The 25,228-nt window shown below is 38.8% G+C and overlaps 1 protein-coding gene across 4 annotated transcripts in view; it reads left to right on the forward strand.

Annotated features, from left to right (window-relative positions):
- Nucleotides 1–25,228, forward strand: part of frmd5a (FERM domain containing 5a) — a 75,416-nt gene that overhangs the window by 40,917 nt on the left and 9,271 nt on the right. For 3 of the 4 annotated variants that reach the window (XM_026175956.2, XM_026175960.2, XM_026175958.2), the window contains 9 exons: nt 15,010–15,114; nt 17,884–17,926; nt 18,934–19,012; nt 21,659–21,756; nt 22,383–22,506; nt 23,402–23,489; nt 23,643–23,731; nt 24,406–24,469; nt 24,582–24,673. In XM_026175956.2, coding sequence (XP_026031741.1) covers nt 15,010–15,114; nt 17,884–17,926; nt 18,934–19,012; nt 21,659–21,756; nt 22,383–22,506; nt 23,402–23,489; nt 23,643–23,731; nt 24,406–24,469; nt 24,582–24,673 — 782 coding nt within the window. The remainder of the gene's footprint in view (nt 1–15,009; nt 15,115–17,883; nt 17,927–18,933; nt 19,013–21,658; nt 21,757–22,382; nt 22,507–23,401; nt 23,490–23,642; nt 23,732–24,405; nt 24,470–24,581; nt 24,674–25,228) is intronic. The other variant, XM_026175957.2, reaches the window with a different exon arrangement.

Consider the following 25,228-nt stretch of genomic DNA (forward strand, 5'->3'; position numbering starts at 1 on the left):
GGGGTACCTCAGGGTAGCCGTTAAGTGGATTCGAACCGCCGACCTTCCGATCATGGGGCGACCACTTTACCTACTGAGCTATCCCTGCCCCCTTATGGGAGAAGAAATCAGATTTTTTGCACAATGGATTCCTATTTGTCCAGTGTGTCCAGTTTGGGAGACTCCTCCTTGAAGCTCTATAAATGACACCACAGGAAATCTCTCAAATAGACTGTCACTATAAATCCTGGGCCTAACACTCAAAAGCACCTCTTTAAGTTGGCTCTTTAGTTGCCAAGTACAGAACAGCGGGGCTGCAAGCTTCATGGCTGTCACACTACATAGTCGACCAACGTCACAGTCTTAAAGAGATTGTTCTTAATCTGTGGTAAAAGTAAGTAGAGACGTGCTGGGCTCTCATACAAACTCAGTAAGTAAATTTAATGAGTTTGAAGTTCGTAAAGTCCACCATGAAAATAACCATAACAGCTGATAGGGAAGAACAGATGACATAAAAGCAAATAGTGTAGTATAGTGGGACTATTGCGGGTAAATCTTATGAAATGTCTCATTCACCTTTATCTTCAGTGTACCTGTTGTTTTTGCAGGACACTTTATAAGTATATCAACTGTGTAATGTCATAAAATTGTCATCACAATGGGATCGATGAAGCCTTGTGGCTGTGTTTCCTACAGGGGAAAGATTTGCTACATGTCCTTTTGGCATTTTCAATGACAGGTCAGTTTTATGACACCCCAGAGAGTTCATTGGCATTGAAACGGCCCTTTTGTTTCCCAGAGGGTGAACAAGCTGTGTATGACCAAAAGATGATTTCCTAATTTTCTATATTATGGTGGAGCCTAACATTACTTAACTTTAATGAGAGCCTGTGATATTTAGTGTAAGATTTCAGGGATAGCCTATAAACTACTCTGAGAGCATGTATGCTTATTCTTTATTTCTTCATTACATCGATTGATAATTTGGTCTGAAAATGGAAAGCTATTGTGCTTGTTTTTTGTAGAAATGCTTCAAACGTTCCAACATTTAGTTTGTTGGAGGTTTAAACTTGAGAATCTACAACTAGTGAGTTTTTACGTGTCAGGTGCTCTGCAAAATCTGCGCATTAAAAAAATCATTAAATCCCAATTACAAAAGCTGTCTCTGTAATTTCTTTTCTGAACTGTTTGAATCAGTCTTCACTACAAGGTATCGACGGGAAGTTTGATGACCCACCTTTGGCATCATTTAAACTTGTCAAACTACACAGAGCAGCATTCAACAAAAACTGTTTCTCTGAATCATTTATTGAAAAGATTGCGCCTCCCTTGGGACTCCATTAGAGCGTTGACACACTGAGGCAGTGGTGGGTCTTTCACGCCTCTGTGCTCAGGCAGCCGGTCTCCGGGGCCAAACAGCTCTCTGCATTTTTATGGCTGGATTCACCACTGTAAAGTGATATTTCCTTGGGCTCTAGAGACAATGGTGAGGGTGAAGTGGTATCACAGAGGGTCACTCTATTAAGCACGAGACATTTTAAATAGCTCAAGGGTGGTAATTCCTTAGCATCTTTTCTCCAGTCAGCCAGCTTCTGTGCTAGTGTGGTTGAGGACTGCTCTTACACACATAGATATCTGGGTATTCAGATCTGTGCACGTTCCTGTAAGTCTGCAAATTAGGCAAATAACTCTAGTAGCTGCTATATAGCCTAGCAGTGGAAGTCTAATTCACCAAGCTCAACAGGCTGTGATTGAAGGGCGATTTAAGGGAAATCCAGGTGTTACTACAATTGTGTTGTTAAATGCCTTTTACAAAGAAGCACTGCTTCTCATCCAGATTGTGTTATATTGTTAAGAGCTATCTAAATTTGCATACGTTTACTGTATTGTAGTGTTGTCTTTCTCTCTGTTCCTGTTCTGGAGCCAGAGTTTCTTGTAACTCTCAAGTGGTCTTGAGAGTTTTTCTTTTGACATTGGCTGCTTTTTCACTCATTTTCAGTCCAGTCCTGATCATTTTCACAGGAGGCATTTTTGTTTGGTAAGCCACTTAATACTGACCTATGACTTATTTAAGCTTGAAGAGGCACCAAAATCAAAGGATGAACCAGTGTTGTCTATATATAACAAACAGCTTAGCAAAGAACTTATTTTAAATGGTGTCCTTAGCCTTTATATGTTACTTTGTTACTAGCAAAGTAGCTGTTACTGTTTTTGCACCAGCAAGTTATTTCCCCAAAATGCTTGGTGTATTTTGGCATGGTGTGCAGTGTCCTTAAAAAAAAAAAAAATAGACAAGTGATGGACAAGAGGAAAGTGTCATACAATAGTATTTTTGCAATATGCCCTTAAAAGAATGTAAGGAAATTGAACAGCTGGAGGGAAAAGAAAAGGTGCCAGGCCTAAAAAACAATCTATAGCAGATGAGCAATATCTGAAAGTCATATCCTAAAGAAATAGGAAAAACATCCAGAAAAGACCCCACACAGAACCTGAGAGATGCATCAGGCCCTTCAGTTGATCTGTTTACTGTCCACTGAAGCTTAAGGTGTCAGCTTTTGATCCACCACACAGTACCATCTTGAAATAGTATGACTGACAGTGGCTTTTTTTTTTTTTTTAGCAACACATTCCCAAAGCAGTAAATGCATACAGAGTAGATTGGCCTCCCTAGAGCCTGGACCTCATTATTGTAGCAGTGTGGGATCATCTTGACAGAGAACAGAATGAAAGGAGGCCAACATCCAAAGAAGAGCTTTGAATGTCCTTCAGGCTTGCCTAAGTGAGTTCAGCATGTCTTGAAGAATTAAGATGGCCGTGCAACAGATAGTATATTAAATGGACGTCCACTGTGATGTAGCCCATTGGTTATATAAGATCTGTTATGAAAATTTCTGCCATCACTGTCTTGGTGTTTTAAAAGTGTACATGACCAGTGAGGTAGTGACCAGTAGATCTGACTGAAAAACCAAGGACACTGTATGATTGTTGACTTGATAGACAAGTCATAAGTACTTTGACTTCACATGCAATCTATTTAATTAGATGAGTTTTGTTAAATTGTGTTTTCTTTCTTTGCTTTCCAGCAACTTAACTGTATGCTTTTATATGTCTACTTGGACATGTAAAATGACTTATATCTTACCAATATTAATATAATATAATTACCCATGTAGTGGAGTGTTAAAAATACTAAAAGAGAGAATTTTATTTGGTCTGAAAAGTTGTTTTTGTTGATTGACAGCAACTTCCCACCATCTCTTAAAAAAACAAGTGTGACTCTCGAGCACGTATTATCATCCATCTGGATGTGACTTTATGAGCAGAGCCAGAAAAATGAAGCTTCCGCCTACTCACCAGAGAAAAGCTTGACTTCACTGTCAAGCGTCTCCCTCTTTATACTGACTTTGATGTTTTGCCTTTTGACTTTACAGAAACAATCCTATCACTGTGCTGTTGTTTTTTTTGGTGGAAGATGTGCAGTTTGCTTGCAATTAGGATGCCTCTTTGTATTTGAGGAAGCAGGGGAATGATATCACAAAAACACTTTTAGATGTTTTTTTTAAAGACCTCTGTCAGTAAGCTGGTGTGTTATCAGTGTGCTTTTTGGAATGTAAGGACACTGGATAAGTTGTTTGTGGAAGTAAATATATAAGAGAGTTGTATTAATTAAGTTTCATGGACTATTTTGTATGTGATAAATTAGTCACTCAGTGACTGTTGTCATTGTCTTTGTGATTAGCAGTTATGCCAGAGACAATGAGTCTGTATTTGTGTGCCTTTGTTGGTTTCCTCCTGAGAAAACAATGGTAACCAGCTACATTAGAAGACAGGAAAATGTTATATTGCAAAGCTTCCTATCTAGAACTTCTTCAATTATAATTTAATTCTTATTTGTTTTACTACACCTGCTGTGAAACACAACTCCATCCTAACTCCATTCTTTTTTTCATGCTTACTGCTTAACACCCCACCTGTCATCACCTTTCTGGTGGTTGGCTTTATGACAACATGAATGCTTTGGACAAGGTAGCGTCACATAAGACTAACTAGATGTGGCACAGGAAGAGGAGTGAATCCTGGGAACTAAAATCTCTATTGATGGGGCCCTGGGGCTTGTGTGCTACTGCAGTCCAGCTGACTGTGAATCTATCTTCACAGGTATCCAAACAACACAAAGTGATAGCTCTGGATTTTTTTTTTTTGTAAACTTCTGTGTCTAAGAGTTCACAATCCGCATGTGATATTAAACAAATAATAACTGTATGTATGTTGACCAAATGTTTTTTCTATATCTAAACCACTTTTTTAGATACTCATGGTGTTTGTGAAGTATTACACTCTAGTTTAAATCCCATTATGTCACTGAGACAATACTTTTGACAGTTGTGCTGTTGTAGTTCTCTTCAGTTCTTTTAGTTCTTTTATGAAGTCTTTGACACAGGTGGGTGCAGCATTCAAGACTTGAACTTGAACCAACTTGTTGTTGGTCTTAAAGGCACAGCTCCTTAGCCCCTATTTGGTGTGCTGTACCTCAAGGCTCCATCTTGGGTTATTGTGTGTTTTTTTTTTTTTTTTTTTGTTATTTATGTTTCCTTATTGATTTTCATGAAGTACAATATTCCCGTTCATGTTATGTTGATGACATTCAAATTTACTTTCTTTCCCATTAAATACATTCCTATTTGGATGCTTGAATCAAACTGCAGCCTGTGTTTGACTGTTTAACTAAATAAGATTGGTTAACACACAATTTTCTTACCCTTAGTAAAAACAAGACTGAGAATATTGTGTCTGGAAATCAAACCTGTCTAAATGGGTTAACTGATACCCTTGGCCCTCTTACTTATTATTTTTCTTATTACTTGTTATTTATCTATTTACTTATTATCTTGGATTGTTTTTAGAAAGTCCTTTTAAATTAGAGAAGCAAGTGACCACAGTTGTTAAGACCAATTTTTACCCCTCAAGCATAAAAGGATGATGGGGTGTTGTCATCACCCTACTAGGTAGATGGGTGGTTGAATTCAGTGATTTTCATACATTAGGATTCATACAATAGGTGCTGCTATTAAAAATCTAGGATGAGTTTGAATATCAGTGACCTCCACCTCAAAGTAAAAAAAAATTGCCAAATTAAAATCCTATCTTTCTCCCATAGACTTTGAAAATATAATTCATGCTTCCATGATCAAAAAAATAAAAATGATACTAATTTGTCATTATTAGTGATGTGGTCACTTTGTGGTTCAAAAGATTATTTTCAATTTGTTTCCTAGCACCTAATTATGCTAAACTCCAGAAATCCTGGTAGATATAACACAAGTCTGCTGACATAAAACAGTCCACTTAAATGATACACGAGCTTCTTTGTTTTATCTTTTATAGAATCTCCGATATTTTCACCATTCGATGGTAATTCTGGTGCATTCAGTCAAATGCACATGTGCAAACGGGCCGTTCCCTTTTGATGTTTTCTCCTGTGCCTTCAGATTCAATCAGCCCACTTGACAAAAATAGAAGAGGCGGCTGGGAAATATCCCTCTGCGGTGGTAACAGAAAAAGACCAAGAATTCAGAAGGGAAATTGCAGTTTGACAGTAAAAAGATATGGCATCTGAGTGAACCCAGAAGTCCCTATTTTCTTCATGCTCTCTGTCTTGTGTGGTCTTGCTTTTCATTAAGGATCTGACAGTAGCGGTGTTATCACAGTAGATACAAATGCTTTCAGCAGCTGTTTTGTTTGTGTCAGCAGATTGTTTTAGTAGGAGCAGAGAAGCAGTTTTGCAAGACAGCTCTTGAAATAGAGAAAAAGGGAGAGAGAGTCATGAAATCTATAAAATGTGTGCACTGCCAAAGAAAAGGGGTAAACATTATTAGCATGTGCTGCTGATAATCACACCAAAAAGAAGGTGCATGGTCATGAAATAACAGGCCTTAAGGGGGCATTCGCATATTTTTAGAGATGGCAGGCTTGAAAGAGTCATTGGTGAAGACGGCCTGAAAGGCTCCGGCTGCCTTTGCCTGATAGGGGGTTAGTGCTGGCAAAGAGAAGGATAATGGAGAAATGATCTAGCTGCCTTATTGTTTAGAAAAAGCCCACGGCTGAGTCTGGTGCTGAGGCACACTGTAGAAGAAGCCTGGGAACAGTGACAGGTAGTAAACCGTGCAGTGCAGCTTTTAACACTTCTGACACGCTCTGGGGTACGTTCTTTTAAAGCCCAGTGTTCCTAGATGCCATCTATGGATTAAAAGGCTGACAGGCACTAAACAGCTGCCCTTTTTCAAGAAATCTATAGAGCAGTACTTATGGCTACACACCCAGTGTAACGACAGATGTCAGTCAATGTGTGAATGAGTCTTCGCCAGCGGCCCAAATGGGCACGTCTGGTAAAATGTGTCATCCTGTGAGCCAGACCTACATGTAGTTGTGATAACGCTGCATGCTATAAGACTGCCCAGTTGTTTCCTTTAGAGGTTAACATTGCATGGGAATAAATGTCAGGGCCGCGGGGTTGATGTAGTCTGAATTTGCCACACTGAGTCATTGCTCGACAGGCTCTCTCTACAGTGGGGGAGACTGCACTGGCACATCACCACCAGAGCTGTGCAAATGCCAAAAAAAAAAAATCAAAATAAATAAAACGGGCATTGTTTTCATTATGCTAATCCCAAGCATGACACCAATTGTGCTGCTCATTCAGTTTTGGGGGTATTTGTCACACTTTTTAGTAAATGTTACGCAGTGGGGGAACAACTCCAAGATAACACGAATGTTGTAGTAACCAGGGGATGTACGAAAGAAAATAAAATGTTTGGTTTCAAATAAAGACAACATTTTTTGCTTTGTTTTCTTGCATTGTATTCTTTAAAACCTTCCCTGCACAGTGGTCTAAAGTAGCTGTACGAAGTAAAACCTGGTATCTGCAATATTCACTTGTATGTACAGCTGAGAAATGTGACAGAAAGGCCATTAGAGCAGAGCTGGCAATGAAATCCATCACTGGTGGGCTGAAGGACTAATGACTCAGAAACATATTCATTTCCTTGTCCCCGCAGGCACATTTAGGCACATGCTACAAACAAATCTCCATCAAATATACTTCTAGAGACACTTCAGGTCTAGGGTGCATCGTTTTTGTCACCCAGAAAGCATGTTTGTATAACTAATCATTAATCATACAGTATTGTTATGGATGATGTTCACTTTAAAGTAAGGACATAACCGAAGACTCTTTGCGATCTCCTTAAACAGTCTCCATCCAAACCCTTGTGTTTGTACGGTATAGAAAGAAAAACTCTGGTAAAGAATGAAACCAGAACTGGCTGAAGTGTCACAAAGTTACAATATATGTCCTTATACTTTATATTTTTTTCACCTTAACACAGTAAATGAATAAAAATAAGCGATTAAAGTGGTAAAAAAGTAAATGCTTTAGAAATTGCTACATTTTAAAGTATAATGTATGAGCAATACATGAATGTATGTGAGCAGCCAACCAAACCAGCCTGTGGTGTTCTGCCAGGAGCATTTTCACGCTACATGCATTTGCATTTGACACCCTAATGGCTATCTAAGGCTTCCCTATTGTTCACAAGTCTCAAACTTTGTCTATAATTACATTTTTCCCACTTCTCCAATCCAAGAAAATCTCTGTTAGTGAGTTTCTACATGGAATAGTCTTCATTAAGTGTAATTTGATTGACAGCTTTGATGATTTTATTCTTCATTATGTTGATTTCTTGACTTAAAAAAATAAATGCACGCTTAAATTTATAATAAACACTCCTGATGGTCTAATGCAAATTTTGATTTTCGCAGAGCATTTGTTACATTAATAATTTAGTTTTTGTGAAATTTTAAAATTTGTGCATTTAAATATCATGTAATATTTTTACATATAAAAGAAGGCATTATAGATATTGTACATCAAGCTGCCTTATATTTAGCAAACCCAGTAAGTCCAGTATTAATGCATTGTAATAGATGTTTTTGTACCAAAGTGCACCTCATAGTGGGAATATTTCATAGAAAATGTTTTTGTGGCCAGGTCAACACTTTTGGTTAATGATGGAATACTTAAAAATCTGGCTGTGTGTTAGTGTTAGTGGTAACTCACCAATGATTAACTAGAAGAAAATTTCACAAATAAATAAACACCTGATTTACTGCTGCTGTGGCTAATAAATTACCCTGTTGAGCTTGTCGTTTGCAGTTTTTCTTACTTGACTTCATTATAATTTTACTTACACTGTGATTCCTTTTTTCCTTTTATAAATACTTAATATCCCAAAGCTTTACAGTGGTTCCTTTTATCACAAATTGGATGATGTAACTTAAGAAATACAGTCTCCCAGGCTGTTGTTGTTGACCTAAATAGTAAGCAGAATGCCAGATAGGTTGCATTTTGCAGACGTATAAAGCACTTCATCTTTTCTTTTCTTTTGTGTGAAAGTGCAGCAGTGTAAGTCAGAACATTAGGAGGAGAACAGCTTCATCCAGGGTCACCTATTCAGGGTCAATTGTGAATAATTTGGGTGCAGTCTTCAGCATTGTGCTAAATACAACATTCTCTCTTATGAGATCCGCTTTCAAATGCAAACTCAACTGTCACCCATTCAGCTGCTGAGAGAGCTTTAAAAGCAATTGTCCGTATCTCTCTATCCGTAGCTCCCTTTTGCTTTGCTTATTCTCCTGATTCCTCCCATTTCTGGGGCAAATCCTTGCACATTCCCATCATGTTTTGATGGCCCACTTTTCTGCTAGTGAGACTTTACTGCAAACTGTTTCCTGGGTTTTGTACAAAGACTCATTACTGTAATGCTGTGTTGCATTATATTAGTGTGTGTTGCTAAACTGCTTCAAAGCTAATGCAGACCCGCTAGTAAGAAAAGAATCTGTATGTTTACTTGCTGTATGTCAACAGAGCAAGTTTTTAGAGATGTTCTTTAAACACTCGTTCATTTCAAAGAGTCTTTTTAGTTTTTTGACCTCAGCTGTCAGTGAATTTTCACTTTTTCTAGGCTTGTAATTAGTCTTTTGTATGATTTTTACAATAGAGCACTGATTTCTTGATATTGTATATTAAATTATTGCTGGGGAAGAAGTCTGATTGTTTCAATTCACACTGGTTGTATTTTTAATCACTTACTCATAGGAAGAACTATGAACAAATCTCCACATGTTCCCAAATTTTGGGACCTAATCTATTCCCATTATCACTCAATGTCACACACTGGCTTTGTGAGGTCCAAATTGAACTCTTGCCATTTCTTTTTTTGCACTCAGTAGATTTATAGAGAACGAGCATTTTTCCTGTCCTATTCAGCTTCAAACTACTAATTAATAACTCTTTTGAATGATAAAGCTTTATTTCTAAAATCATCCTTGGATACTTCTCTTTATTTTCTGCAACTGAAGTTTAAAACAGTGTAAAATAATCAGAAATGACCTACACCCAACAAATAATCTGCTGCTCCTTGAAGCAAAGACCTGCTAGAAGCAGATTTCAAACGTGCTGTAAGGATTTGCTTCTTACTAACTGTTAGCGGTTGTGGGTTGCCCTTTGTGCACTCCTTTCCCAGCTGAAGGGGCGGGGTCATGACTTGAACTACAGCAGGAGTCTGAATCTGTCTGAAACATTAACCAGTGCAATACCTCAATCTGCTGGGACGAAAGAAAGCAATCTGCCTATGAAACCAAAGAAATCACCTCACGCCAAAAAGTATCTTTAAGGTTACACTTCTCAAATGCACGCACACACACACACACACACACACACACTAAATGGCTTTTTTTGTGTTTCCACTCCTCTCACTATAAAGTGATATAATCTTTTATTGATGGTCAGTGCTTATCTGGTGACATGGAGACCGTTTTAATGATTAATCTGAAGAGGAAGTGCTCATTGTACACAGGGAGATCTTTAGGATCTTGGAGAACCACTGTGCTGTTTTCAGTTAAAGACGTGAGAAAGATTGTATTAATTAGAACAGACCATCAGATTGGTTAGAAAGCCTGCGAGAGATCAGGACACAGTCAAAGAGAGGTAACTTTTATCCATTCACTTTCCTAACTGCTTTTAAAATTTAGGTGCCTATCCCACCTCTCATCAGGCAATAAGCAGAGTACCCTCGACAGGTTATCGGTCTACCAGAGAGCTAACAAAGCTCAAATTCTCACATTCACACCAGTGGCCAGTTTAGAATCACAGATTAACCTGACATGCATCCAGACTAGTACCAACCTTGAAATTTTAAAGTTGTTTAACAGCGTTCATTTTGAAAGTTGTCCAAAAGCTAGAATATTAAAAATGCCTGACAAAGGCCTTAAAAATTCATTAAGTAAGCAACCAGAGCGAGCAGCTCCCTAAACCACGTCTTATTATCGATAAATTCAGCATTTTCAAAAGAAGACTGAGGCTGTTAAGCTAAAGCTGAGCTCTACTTTTTGCCTCACCCTCAAGAAACAGCATCTTTATGCAAATTCACCAGTAAGGCTGAAGCAATGAATTGTGAATTTTTAAAATATTTTTAAATATATGTATCACACATTTGGCCACATGCGATTTTTCCTACTAAACAAATTTTCAAAATATGACGTGTTCTTACTCCTCTGATTATTTCTAGATTTTTTTTTTGTTTTGTTTTCAGAGTTTCAAACTGGGCGGCACGACACGATCAGGCGTCAGAGATCTCAGGGTCACACCTGCTTCCCTGGCTGTGTTGAAACTCTTTCTGCCACAGGTTTATATCAATAAAACCTTTTGTAAGTCTGCTGTGGCTCTTGTAATTCTATATTAAAATTGCAGTCAAAGCGAGGAAGTGGTTCATTAGAATTAATTAGAAATTTCAGGACATTCTTTCTCTCTTGCAATCACCTCTATCTTGTAATTAGAGCGAGTGGTGGGAGGATAATGCAGCTGTGCTGTGTAGAGGGCACCAGGGAGCAAGAGAGATGCATGAGATTGCTGCTGAATACTAAACAAACTTGCTCTTTCCATGTAACAAAAGAACAGATGTCCTGTCTGACTCTTCTGTTAAAGAAGCTTTTTTTTAATGTGTTTGGGTTCTTGCTGTCAGTGGTTTCCTTGAGCTTGGCTCTAGGATCCAGTAATAAAACCAAGATTTGGAATGGTGCCTAAACGCTTTAGTCATTTAGATCATTGTTGCTTTACTTGTGTGTCTGTTTAAGGACTGAAACTCTGAATTTTGAACTCTTGGGAAACCGTGTTTATCCCTAACCCCAAACGCATTTTTGGTGGCATGGATTGGCTCCAGGGCCACTGCAAATCAATATAAAGTTATTCTAAGTGATCAGAGGTCACAGCCACAGTGGTCACTGATTGGGTCAACATATAGGGGAGATTGTGGCGCCATTAAAACGTCAAATGAGTAAATATATTTTGGGAGAATGGTATTAATCCCTGCAGGAGAGATCCAGACTCTTGGAGAATCAGTTTCACAGCACACTTAAAAATTTCTTACTAAGGCATGTTATTATTGGTTTTTCCATTAATTTGTCAGCCAATGTGTGATAGTGTCCAGGCAGACTGAGGGGTTCCTGCTGTTCCATTTTTCAAACAGGCACGTCAGATCGGTTAGTGATAATACAACAAAGTAATAATCTTGAAGTGACAGTGGCGAGCACCCGTGCAACCCCCCAGTCTCGCTGCATAAAGGTCAGCTACCCTCAGTCGCAGAACTCCAGTGGGCATTTGGCACACAGTCATGGTGGGTAAGCGACAAGCTCGGCATTGACAAGCCTTTTCCTAATGAAGTGCCTGTTATCTGCAGCCGGAGTAATGACATGCAGGGGTGTGCTGCCAGGAACGCTTCTACTTGCCTTCACGGGGCAAAGGAGGAGGAGGAATAAGACAGACGGCTGACTGTGGGTGCTCAACCTTCACCTCAGCTGACCCCCTCATTAGTCACTGTGAGCACTGAGACTTGAATACTAGGAAGACTTCAGTCAATTAGATTCAGGCACAGACACGAGCTGGGTGTTTTTTTTTTTTTAGATTTGATTGCTTTCTTTTAGAGGCTGCCCCCCCCCCCAAAAAAACAAACAAACAAACAAATCCATCAAACTAGTTATAAACTAGTTCATAATGAATTCAAATCTGTAATTGCGACTAACAATCTAAAGTTGAAACACCAGAAACACAGCGGAATTAGAATTAATTTGCCTTGATATTTCCAGCCCCGATGGATATGAAAATACCAATATTTACCGTCCTAGTAGGCCCGTTTGGCTTTGAAACAGCACTCGGGGAAAATATCTGGCCTTTTTGCTTCTAAAAGCTTTCATCAACACACAACTGTGTTGTAGTTCCACTGAATGGCAGTAAATATTAGCAATAAGATACTAAAAGCTTGCAGACGAACATTGTGATCTACCAGTGGGCTTCTTTTATCTGACCTACATTTGTTGTAAAAATAAATAAATAAATTAATAGTGGAAATGTAAGATTTGCTAGGGAACAGCTTTTTTTTTCTCTGCAGAAGAAGAGCTTTTCACCAGCTTGTCTCTCATTTTTTTCTTATTATTTTGGGTTTTGTGAACAGTGTCCATAGGATTTATTAGCTGAAAAGCATTACGCTCTGCACGTAGACACTGTACAATATGATGTGTAATTTGTAATGCAACTAAAGCAGTGAAGTTATGGTCTAAAGCAGCGGTCCCCAACCTTTTTTGTGCCACGGACCAGTTTATGCCCGACAATAGTTTCACGGACCGGCCTTTAAGGTGTCGCGGATAAATACAACAAAATAAAACTAGTACCGGTACCGAAAAAAAGAAGATTTATTCATAACACACGTGAAAAGACCCAGGAAAACAGAGTTAACAATAAAAACGATAACAAAATAACTGAAAACCGATAAAAACCCTGAAAACCATATTTCACACCTGAGCCTCAACTCTTGCGGCCCGGTACCAAACGACTCACGGACCGGTACTGGTCCGAGGCCCGTGGGTTGGGGACCGCTGGTCTAAAGAACCAAAATAAGATGAAGATAAGAAATGTCAAGCTGAGTTTTGTGTGTCACAAGAGTTGCTCTCTTTTTTCTCTTTTTTGCTCTCTAAGTTCCACAGTTTCACCGATTCCTTTATTTATGGTAAATGGTCTGTATTTGTAAAGCGCTTTACTTGGTCCTAAGGACCCCAAAGCGCTTTACACTATACACAATCATCCACCCATTCACACACACATTCACACACTGGTGATGGCAAGCTACAGTGTAGCCACAGCCACCCTGGGGCGCACTGACAGAGGCGACCACCACCAGTAGACAACAGGTGAAGTGTCTTGCCCAAGGACACAACGACCGAGACTGTCGGAGCCGGGGCTCGAACCGGCAACCTTCCGATTACAAGACGAACACCCAACTCTTGAGCCACGATTGCTGTGTTTACAGCATGTTTTAAAGATTCTGTGCTGGAATATGTTTTATACTGCTGGAACTACAGCTACAAGAACACAGAACACACACCAAGAATACCCGTTCAATCAATGAAATTTCGCTTTGATCTGCAACAACCTAAAGCTACTTCCACATCTGCTTTATGAGGCTGTGGTACAGCAGAGTTTAAATGTATCCAATTTAAAAGTTAAGAACTCTAGTGTGCAACCATCACCTTAGCATTAAGCAGCAGCACCGTGTGCGCACTGAGCAGTAAAATAATTCACTGAAACGTTAATTTCCAGGATTATTATATGTTCTTTAGATTTTTTTTTTTTTTAAATTTAGATTTTATCATCGTCATCTGGTAAGCTCTTTGATTGGAGTAGGCGGAGCTCAAAGGGGTCATACATCAAAGAGTGATATGATGTGTAAAATGCCCATTTATATATGAGTGCGCACAGAGCCTGAAGGAGAGAGAAATTAAATAACCACCATCATTATACCCGTTATCTCCAACTAGAGGTTTAGGTGTAGTGGAATCGCTAAGTCAAAGAAAGCCTGACTTGGTTTGTTTTATACCTTTCTGGACTTGAGGTTTAGGCTTGCAAAAGTTCCACATTAAGTCAACCCTGTGATCTTGTACCTGGCCTCATGTTTCCCAGTCAGGGTGGTAGTTGTTGAGCAGTGACAGCACTGGAGTAGCCTTAGGATTAATGGTGCTGTCTTCCCGATATTGATTAATCACCAACCTTTTAACCTCGTCACATTTACTAGGCGTATGCTCTGATGTAACGCGTTAATACCACAGAAGCCGAGACACTGAAGTGTCGTAGACAGCTCAGTTTCACATGCTTAATTAAAACTTTTTAAATGTACTTGACCTTAAGGATTTTGAATCTGCTTAAAATTTCAGCTCTGCTATTTGAGGTTATTTGAGTTTAGCTGCTCAGTTCTTCTGTATTTCCCACGAAATATGCCATGATATTGTACCGTATGTCACCCACGCACTCAATTATTACCCTGCCTGGCTTTCTGTAGCGATGCACACAGTTGTAATAATCACTTTTAATGTATTGGCAAATTAAATCTGCAGGTGTCTGCAGTTGTGTAAAACACTTCCAGTGCTAAACAATTATACTGAGAAACTCTCAGTTTGTTCTTTTGCTTCTTTCCAAACAGCGTGTTCAGAAAGAAAGTCCCCCAATCATCATATTTATTCACTGTTCACTCCACATTTTCCCCCTGGTCTTCAGCGTCCCACCTGTAGTGGCTCTATGCCCCACCAGTGGGCCCTGCTGCACAGTTTGAGAACCATTGCTCTGAGGGAAGCTTCATTGTGAGACTCAGAAATATAAGCAAACCCGAGAAAGACCTCATCACTTTTAATCCTTTCTCTTTTTAAGCTGTGTGATGGGGTTTATTCCAGACACTTCAGATGGCTCTGGCTTCGTATTAATATTAGATGAATCCAAGATATATCTGCTGGAGTGAGCAAAGCATTCTTCTAGCAGGAAATATTTCTCATTTTAAAGGCTTAGCTTTTCTTGGCTGAATTTTTTTGGGGCCATGTGCTCGAATATGTGATTTGCTGCTTTTGAATTTCAGTTTTTCTGCTCTTCTATTGCAGCGGGATGCAAAGGGACAATATCTGTTTGACCTCATCTGCCATAACCTCAACTTACTGGAAAAAGACTATTTTGGCATCAGATATGTGGATCCAGACAAGCAGCGGGTAAGTGTTTACATCTGTGAGTGTGGCAAGAGGTTTTTTGTGTTTATACTAATGTGCATTTCATTTATGGTTTTCTTAGTGAGGTACTTTTCACAAAATTAAAATCTAGTCTGAGAGAAAGAAATGCTCATCCTTGAAATACACAATATCATTAAGGTGAAAGGCATCTGTTTCTTCCTGGAGGTCAGATGAGATTATCTTTAATTAGTCTCATGTCTTTGCACGAGCTTTGAGTCTTGATAGAAAGTTCAGCTAATGCCTAATAGGCCCATTGTTTTACTAGAGAGGGAAATAGAGAACCAGTTAAAGTTGAGATGTTAAAAATTATTTAATTTACTGGAATCATAAACCTCAAATATTTAAAACGTTTTCTATAAATGGTAGTATGTTTGTGTGACATGAAACTCGCCTCATCTGAGTCACACGTTAGTCTGTTGCTAAGAAAGCTGTATTGATGTTGAAAACTTTTGCATTCCTACTTTTTGTGCACATAAAAAAAATGATCAGGGGACAATAAGGGGATTGGAAGATGATCTGACCTTAATAGTGCCAGTGAAATGGTATTAACATCCATCCGTACTTCTTATATGTTATGACATATACATTAACGTGTTTGCGTTAGTTATTGTTAAATTGAAATTGTTCATAAGAAAGGAAATTTTCAGCTCCTCAGACAATTCCTCCTTTGGTATTTTAGATAATTTTCAATTTTATTCAATCTTATTTATATAGCCTCAGGGGAATATATATTGTAATTTGACAGAAAACCCCAACACTCAGACAACTGTGCAAGAACTTAGTGATAGTGAGCGACAGTGGGACGGAAAAACACTCTTTTAACAGGAAGTAGAGATCCAGAGATTAAGAATTACTAATCATTAAATGCAAAGTGGCTTATAAACTCAAAGTGGGTGAAAAGAGGTAAATGGAGAAGAAACGCTCAGTTCATCATGGGAAGCCCCCAGCAATCAAGGCCTATTGCAGCATAACTAAGGGAGGATTCAGGGCCACCTGATCCTGCTCTAACCATATGCTTTATTGAAAAGGTCAGTGTGGCAGGGTGTGGTTTGTGGCTCAGCTGCAGGGGAGGGGTCGAGCAGTGGGTTTAGGGTGTGGTGTCAGGGGAGGCCGGCTCTCGCACACCTGACCTCATCACCTAATCAAGTCTACCCTGTTAAGGATGTTGCTGGGACTGGAGGGGTGAGCGGTGTGTGCTACAGAAATGGGGCAGCTGGAAAGACGGAACTTTAAAAACTGGAAAATAAAAGACGCTGAAAAACTGCAACACTGTGGTCGTCGAGTCCTTCATTGTCACAGAACGTTTTAAGCCTAATCTTAAAAGTAGAGAGGCAGTTCCTACTTCTGGTGAAAGAGTATATAGTCTTTGAGTTGAAACTAGAGTGCTAAGTTTTTAAACTGCCTTGTTTTATCTCTGGCTTCCAAACTTTTAAAAGCAGAAGCTGTTGAATGTGAACTAAGAGTGACTTTTTTGCACACATTACTGTGTTGCGTTGTGTCAAAACGACGTGCATGCCTGCAGTTTAAAATTTGAATGTTTTTGATTTAGAGCGAGATTGTGGTCCAGAGTGAAAAGTTGTGTTCTTCGGTGTCTCTTACTCACGCCACCTTTCAGACTGAAGGCCGTCCCAACAGGCGCTTCTGCTGTGAGGCATATAGTTGCACTGCTGGATTCATGAAGTATTAACATGTTCACAGATCGTGTTGTAGCTCTTCAGACAAGAACCAATTTCTGCTGATGCTGCATTTCCTATGCTGTCACTCAGGGCTATTTTGGTGGTTGTTGCTGTGGGTGGGTTGGGTTGGCGAGAAGACAACACCGGAGAAAGATGGAGAGAGAATACGATTCCAGTGAAATGCAGGATCTGAATCTCGCTCTAGAAACACACAAGTGTAGCCACCAGAGCCCGGTATTAGTATTATTGTCATGTGTGTATTTTATTAAATTTTATAATGTAACGTGATGATAATAATAATAATAATAATAATAATAAAAGATCATCAATGTGGCATATTATTTAAAAAATGCAAATAAACAAAACAAAATTAAAGTCTGATTTTTTGGGTAGATAAAATATTACCAAAGCTGCTGAAAAATGTTATTATGATTATTAGTATTTAAATGAAGTATTAAAATGAGATATATTTCTATTGTTGAAACCACATTATGGATCAATTTTAATTATAATAAAATAAAACTGTGTCATTTGTGTTGCTTTTCAAAAATTCTCTTTTACACGTATAATTTATTTTTTCATCTTTTGAGTACAAGAGTGTAGCTTTAAAATGTTTCTGGCTATTCCTGCCTGCTCAGCCACATTTTCATGCACAAACTGTAAACTTTGTTTAAACTGCTTAACTTGCGGTCATTAATTTATTATGTCAGATGACTGAATAAACTAATTGAAGTATTATTCTATGGAGTAAATCAGAGTTATATATATCTTTGAATGCTTTAATAAAGAATAAACATTTAATATTAAAGGGAATGGGAAACATTATCTATTACTTTTCCATAATTATTTTATTTACCTGAAGTATTTGATGATGTCATTAAAGAAACCTCTGGAAATTCTTTAGGTTCAATTCAGCATTCGCTTATTGCACTGATCAATCTGTACCGCTCTGACACTATACATGGTGTTAGCAGGTTTTCCCACGTAAAACTGTCAGCAGTAACAGCTGATGTGTGGATTACTCTCAGGGGATGTTTGTGACATTTGTATCTGTCTGTTTTTCTGTCAAATGCAGCATTGGTTGGAGTTCACAAAGTCAATTGCAAAGCAAATGAAATGTAAGTACTTCAGTTACTTTTTGTGTCTTTATAATTAAGCTTTGAAATTAAGTTGGGAAATCTTTTAAAATCGCATACATTATGTAGCAATATGATGTACATTTGATGTAGCAACAGAAAAAGCTAATTGCTTAGTCATTTAAGTAATTTAATGCAATGAAAAAAAAGATCAATAGTTATTTGTCAGTCTGATCGGGGGAATGTAAACAGTTTGTTCAAGTCTGAAGAACTGTGCTTTACATTTTAGTCATTTGGTCTGATTCTGATGTATCAGTATTTCTATTTTTATGTTTCTAATAGTTAAATCTTTGCTGCTTCCTTGTTCAGGTTACTCTATAAAATGTTTTTATTATCTCAGTAAGACTTTTATCTGGATTTAAAAAAAAGAGATTATTATAGATTATAATCTAAGTTTCCTCATGGAAACCGTTAAAAGGAGGACTTTCTAACAGTATTTTTGTACAATATTGCATGTAGATCTGAATATTTCTCCCAAAAAGTCTTCTGCCTTGTATAGTTGAAGAGGTTATATTTTTATGGATGAATGCAGTGTAATAATAGATCACGTTAAATTCAATTACCGGTATTCAACCTGTCTCTTACTGAGGAGTCCTTTTAAACAAATTTTGAAGATTAGAATTGATAACAAACTCTTGAGATGACGAGTTTAGTCAATTTAAATGTCCAATTAATTAATTTACTCATCAAATTGAATTACATAGATACACTGATGGACAACTAGCGTATATTTTCCAACAGTCATGCTGAAGAATAATGTCCTTTCCTCCACGCAACACAATCATTTAAAATTCAGTCTTTTGGTTAATGTTAGATTAATATATTAGGAAAATTGTTGGTTGATTTGTTATTTTTAGCAGAGCGACAGAGTGTATGCATCGATCAAGAGACACAAAACACCTGTCAGATTTCACGTTTCTGCTGATTGTTGGCAATTATTGAAGTTATCCTCGCACATGTCTCAAATATTTCCTGTTTGTTTCCTCCAGCTCAGCCTCCGTTCACCATGTGTCTGAGAGTTAAGTTCTACCCTCCTGATCCTGCTTCTCTCAAGGAGGAAATCACTAGGTATGACCCACTGTGGTAGCTTTCACCTCAAATGAGTTGATAAAGGCTGTTTGTGTTTTCTTGTTTTTCTAAAGCTAAAGTTTGCTAAAGAGGGAAAGAAGAGAGATGGCAGCTGTGCTGGGGCGTTGTTTTGTTTCTTCGGATTAGATTTGTGCTGTGAAACTTCTAGACTGAGCAAACATGCCTCTTTCTGAAACATTATTCATGTGCCTTCATAATTAAAATGCTTGAGCACTTTACCGTCTAAAACGTTATGATGAATATTACACAGAACACCATTACAGAGGAATGTAACAGCCTTCTCTGGCAGTGCTGAAAGTTAATGGTTGGAAGATTAAAAGCAACATCATGCAAGATTTTTGTGCAAACGCACACATTCTCCATGTAATAATCCTCTTCAAATGTAGTCCTGTCTTAATAACGTATCACTTTAAATTGGTGAAAGTAACACTTTCACTCGGACCGAACAGCTGTGAGTTCACACGGCGTCAGTTTGCACTTGTATTCATTACTGACAGGAGAGAGGTCCGCTCCGTCTCTCTCTGCTGTGTAATAAGATGCATTCATGTTTTCTATTGTACCTAAAGAATAGATGAGTAGATGAGATGGGGGCAAAGGTTTCTAATTGAAAGTGGAAATGAATTAGAGAGAAAGGAGTGAGTTCATGGTTATTATTATAGTGCAGTGGGCAGAGCATGGTGCAGACCACAGACAAGACAAATAATCAGTTGCATGCTCATTCACTGCGTACGCCCACTCATTGAAATTGGACTGTTTGGACACTATGTTAATACCAAATTAAATTCAAGGCAAAATAGGCAGCTTTTTGATAAGAGATAAAAATACACTCACCTGCCACTTCATTAGGTATATCCTTTCAACTGCTTGTTAAGGAGCTATTTCAATAACTCAGTGTATTTCAGCAGTTAAGACGACCCGCTGAAGTTCAAACTAAGCGTCAGAATTGGGAAAAAATGTGATTTAAGTGACTTTGAGGATCGACTATCTTGTTTTAGCTCATTCCGATTGATCGTCTCATTTAGTGTTTGACATTATGTTGACATTAGCTTGTCATTTTTCAGATGCTCATTGTTTTTAGAGTTTTCAGCTTTAAGTGACTAACGCTGCCTTACACACAGTGAAACTGGACTAGATTGCTTTGAGCTTGACCAGCCCGGTCTGATTAGTCTGGATTTCTGCTGTAACATCCAGATCAGAACTTGGTGTAAACAACATGAAAGGATGGATCCATACTGCCTTGCATCACCGGTTCAAGCTTTTGGTTGTGGTGTAATGGTGTAAGAGGACACTTTGGGACATTATGGGCCCCTTAGTGCCAACTGAGCGTTGTGTAAATGTCACACCTTACACAAGTATTGTTGATGACCATGGCCATCCCTTTATGAGCCCGTCAGTATGGACCTCTGTGTGAGGAATGTTTTCAGCACTTTGTTGAATCTATACCACAGTGGACCTTATGAAGTGTCCAGTGAGTGTTATTTGTAGTTACAGGTTATCTTTATTGCAGCATGGTGTTGATTTTCACCACCTACAATAAAACAAAAAAACAACAGCAAAAAGAGCAAAAATGGGAGTACCAGATTAACAACATGGTCGGTTGAATTTATTTTGTAATAACAGACTGGTTTGACATCAGCCTACAGTTTTATTTGCCTCCTGTTTCCTTTTTGGTTTGTTTATTGATGGCAGATGTGAGTCCTTGTGGCTATTCCATGTATAAGCTAATGCAGTGGCGTTTCAATGTCCATTATGCAGAACTGTTCTTTTAGCACAGTTTGGTATGGTTATGGTTATAGCATCTCTCTTCACCTGTCTGCACTTCTACTTTGATTCTAACTTACTAAATATAGGCAATATTTTTTATCCCAGTAACATCCTTGACATCCTTCTTTCAGCCCTTTATAATCACGAGTGAAAATCTGCTATTATGTATAAAAGAATTAGTTGGCTATGCTCATTAGTGCTCATATCAGTGTGCAGATGTTTTGAAGTGTAATCAAAAGATCAGCAGCCATCAGCACCAAATAGCTGGGGATGTTGTTGTGCGTGCAGTTTACTCATCATATTTTTAAAAGGGTCTGTGAATCTGCTGCCATGTGAATAACATGGGATGTCTCCATTTTAAAAAAAAAAAAAAACATTGTGGAAATGTTCTAGACACTAAAAAGAAAGCAGGTCTTGGGGGTTTTTTAGTGTTTTTTCACCTCTAACTATAACAACAGTAATGATAATGGTAGTAATAATAATATTCATCTCTACTATTATTCATCATCATCTTTGCTGCAAATCATTAAGGTTCGCGATTCAGGAGCTGATTGGTTCGATGAGCCTGAAACTAGGCAGGAGATTTTAAGAAAAGCACAGCGGCATCAGTAGCAGCTTCTCCCTCGGGGTCTTTCTGCCATTATTTCACCCAAAACAAAACCCTCATTTCAACTAAATCAAAAAGAAATATTCAAACCACCCATGGGGAACACGAACACAACATGTAGCCTTTGCTCGGGTTTGCCATGCCTGCTTGCTTCATCGTTTACCTGCTAATGTTCACTGAGAAAATCAGCTGTATTTATGACCAGTTTTCTTATAATCAGTGAGAGCAGCTGACGTGGTTTTTGTCCTTTGTAGATATCTTGTCTTCCTGCAACTCAAGAGAGACCTCTATCACGGTCGGCTCCTGTGCAAAACCTCGGATGCGGCTATGCTGGCTGCCTACATCCTTCAAGGTAATGAAAAGTGACAGATGGAAATTACTTGTACCACTCTCTGCTTCTCACTGTGTTCTCAACCTCTGTTTTACTGTGCCTCATAGAGCACCGTCCTGATAAACACCACCAGCCAAGCAAAATAGATTTTCTGAGGATTTTTTCACAAGAACGAAAAATACTCCTCAGAGAGTTCCCTAACGTGATGCAATGAACTTTTCGCTCTATGTGATTTAGCAAACTACTCAGAAACAATGAAAGCTTGTTCTGTACCGTATGATAATTACGTCAGTTGCGAGGTAATGAACAAGAAAATCGCACTCTGTTATAAAGTCTTTGAAGCTGTTATCTGGCATCTTGTCATCTTTGAACCACACACACAGTCTCAGCTGGCTTCACAGGGAGGCAGGTCCTCCTGAGGAGGATGGCCTGATGAATTAAACATAGGCTGCCTGGTCAGCTCCTCTTTGCAGAGAGGAATCAACGTCAGGGTCATCTAAGGGAGAACAAAACGGCAAGAACCACAAACAAATCTGGCCATGTTTAGCCCGACTCCCCTGGCATTTAAATCTAACGTCTATCTGATATGAATGTCTGTGGACATGTTTAAAATGTAAATCTTTTTTATTTTGTTATTCCCCCTCCAGCTGAGATCGGTGATTACGACCCTGGGAAGCATCCTGAAGGTTATAGCTCCAAGTTCCAGTTCTTTCCTAAACATTCTGAGAAGTTGGAGCGAAGGATTGCGGACATACACAAGACGGAGCTGATGTAAGAGCCAAAATATATGACCTGCAATCGCTCAGCCAAAAGAAACACTAGACTTGCTTTGGCATTTATGTAATTGACTGGCTTGATGAGGTATCAATGGTTTGCGCTGGGCTGGATAGACAGATTATCATCTGTTATTTGAGCAGATAGCGGAGAAAAGCACTTAGACTGTAGCTTGCCCTTTATTTGAACAGTTATTAGCGACGGGTCCTAGCCACAGCATTAACCTGATAAGTAGCAGTGAAAGTGATCTGATGGAGCGGGTTCATGAAGAGGCACAGGAAAAAACACTTTGGAGACAGCTGCTGAGCTGATTAAGCATTTCATTCATTCATCTGCATCATTTTTAAAAATGAATGAATGAGCCACTGTGTTATCTTGCATTATTTTGAGGTTGTTTAATAGTTAAAGGTGTCTGGAACAAATAGGGGGCAAGTAAAACAAAAATAAAAAAATAAAAATCAGTTTAAAGAAATAATCTGAGTCACAGTAGAGATAGAATTGCAAAAGCCTACTTTAGATGCTGTGGGAGGACAAACCATATGAGACACTGCTGCCCACTAGTGGTGTGTCTTTTACTTAATACCATGTAAGCACAGAGCTGCCCTGAATACTTAGGTTAATGTGACAGCCAGAAAGAAGCTGACATCAATAATAAGTGTTTCTTTTTGTTTTTTGTCATCCTATAGTTTATTTGCTTCAATTGATCTTGTGTTCATATTTGATCTGTTTGGGCGCTTATTCATCTTTACCTCTTTTAGTCTCACTAAACGAGTAGATCTCATTATTGGAAATGTATTTGTTCGTTCCTCTCTTCCAAGCCTTTTCACATTTAGACATCTCGATATTTAGTTTTTAATGTTTGTGGTGGACTGACACAGAAAATCTCTCTTAGTGGACAGAAACCTGAAATATCAGAGCGAAATTTCCTACAGAAAGCTCAGATGCTGGAGACGTATGGTGTTGATCCACATCCATGCAAGGTTGGGTGGCATTTTTTTAAAATTACTATTTTGCTCTCTTTAGACATGTTGTAAATGCTTTTCTGTCCATTTTGAATGGTTAAATATTCCTTTGGGATCCTCTTCGGTTTTATCTCATTAAGTTTTATTTTGAAATTGTTTTGTGTGCTTCAGGATGTATCTGGGAACCCTGCTTTTCTCGCCTTCACGCCGTTCGGTTTTGTGGTGCTTCAGGGAAACAAGAGAGTTCATTTTCTCAAATGGTGAGCCAAATGTGAAACATTTTCTCATGTGAGCCAATCGCAGCGCACTCCTCGAGTACTCAACTCACAGCAGATCTGTGAGAAGACAAGCATTTTTACTGCGGGCCTTTAGTTAATCTTATTTGACATACATGCTTTTTATGCAGAGTAATCTACATGAAACAGCGTGTGCACAGCAGCTGGATGTACAGTCACAGTCAACAGAGCGACTCCATCTGCCTCTACCTGTGACACGTGCCGGGGGCTCGCATGAACACAGATGGCTAATTACAGCAGCTAAACTGCAAACTAGATCAAGAAAAGATACTAGGAGCTTGTACTTGCAGCTGATTTGAGCTTAATTTAATTCAGGAAAATGCTTCATTGGTTAAATGAAAGTCTACACAGCATGGTGCATTTCTGTTAAACTTTTACCTGCATGCTTTTAAGTCAAGAGGTTACCGTCATGATTATGCAGCCAGACTTATTATGTAATATGTTTGCAGCATTTAGGCTAATGGCTTTGTTTGCTTGCCATCAGCAGCACTCAGATTTCCCTTGCTCTCCATTCCCTGTCTGCAGGGAATATTAACACTTTTTTATTTTGGCATCCAAAACATATCTGTGACTGTTTATGCGAACTATAATGAATATTTAAAGAGGCTGTGGCTTTGTGTGCATTGTCTTTCGGACAGGAACGAGGTGACCAAACTCAAGTTTGAAGGCAAGACTTTTCACATATATGCAAATCAGAAGGAGGTGAGAGCATGAATTGTTGGAAAAAGCATGTTTTGATGACAGTGTGTCTGTAGAAAGTTTCCATCAGAATTTGTTATATTGTCCTGCACGCCCACTTATTTTCAACGTGCAGGACAAAAAGATCATCTTGACATACTTTGCACCCACACCGGAGGCATGCAAGCACCTTTGGAAGTGTGGAGTGGAGAATCAAGCTTTCTATAAGTAAGTCATTTAATTGTTCTTTTCAACCTTTCATCATGATGTAGTTGCTCTGACAGGCAGGGTAGGATTATGGTACCTCAGTATCCTCAGAGCACTTCCCTTCCTGGTTGTTTTTCAGCGAGAAAATGAGGTGTGAGCTGCTGCTGACCTGTAGTGAACGACTGTGCACTGGCACGAGACCACAAGCACTTTCGTGCTCCTTCTGAGATATGGATCCCCTGACTTAGCCATGAGTAACTGTGCGAGTCTCCTCTGTTCTCTGCAGCCCAGGAATCATGGTTAACAGAAAAAAAACCCCCAAAAGCTCAGTGTGTGAGCTCAGAGGCTCCCAGCGTGACCCTTTCAATGACTCCCTGAAGTGGCAGACTGTTAATCTCTTATCAGCCTTCCATTTATTAAAATCTTACTGTTCTTGGAAGTCTGTGGGAGCAAAAGAGGACACACGATAGAAGCAAAAATATCCCTAGAAAGCAACACTTAGTATGACAATATAAACATTGAGTCCTGTATGGAGCCGTGTTGAGGATGCACTGCCCAAAGTGCAAAGAGATGAGA

This window comes from Astatotilapia calliptera, chromosome 7, assembly GCF_964374335.1.
Source record: "Astatotilapia calliptera chromosome 7, fAstCal68.1, whole genome shotgun sequence".
Classification (NCBI taxonomy): Eukaryota; Metazoa; Chordata; class Actinopteri; order Cichliformes; family Cichlidae; genus Astatotilapia; species Astatotilapia calliptera.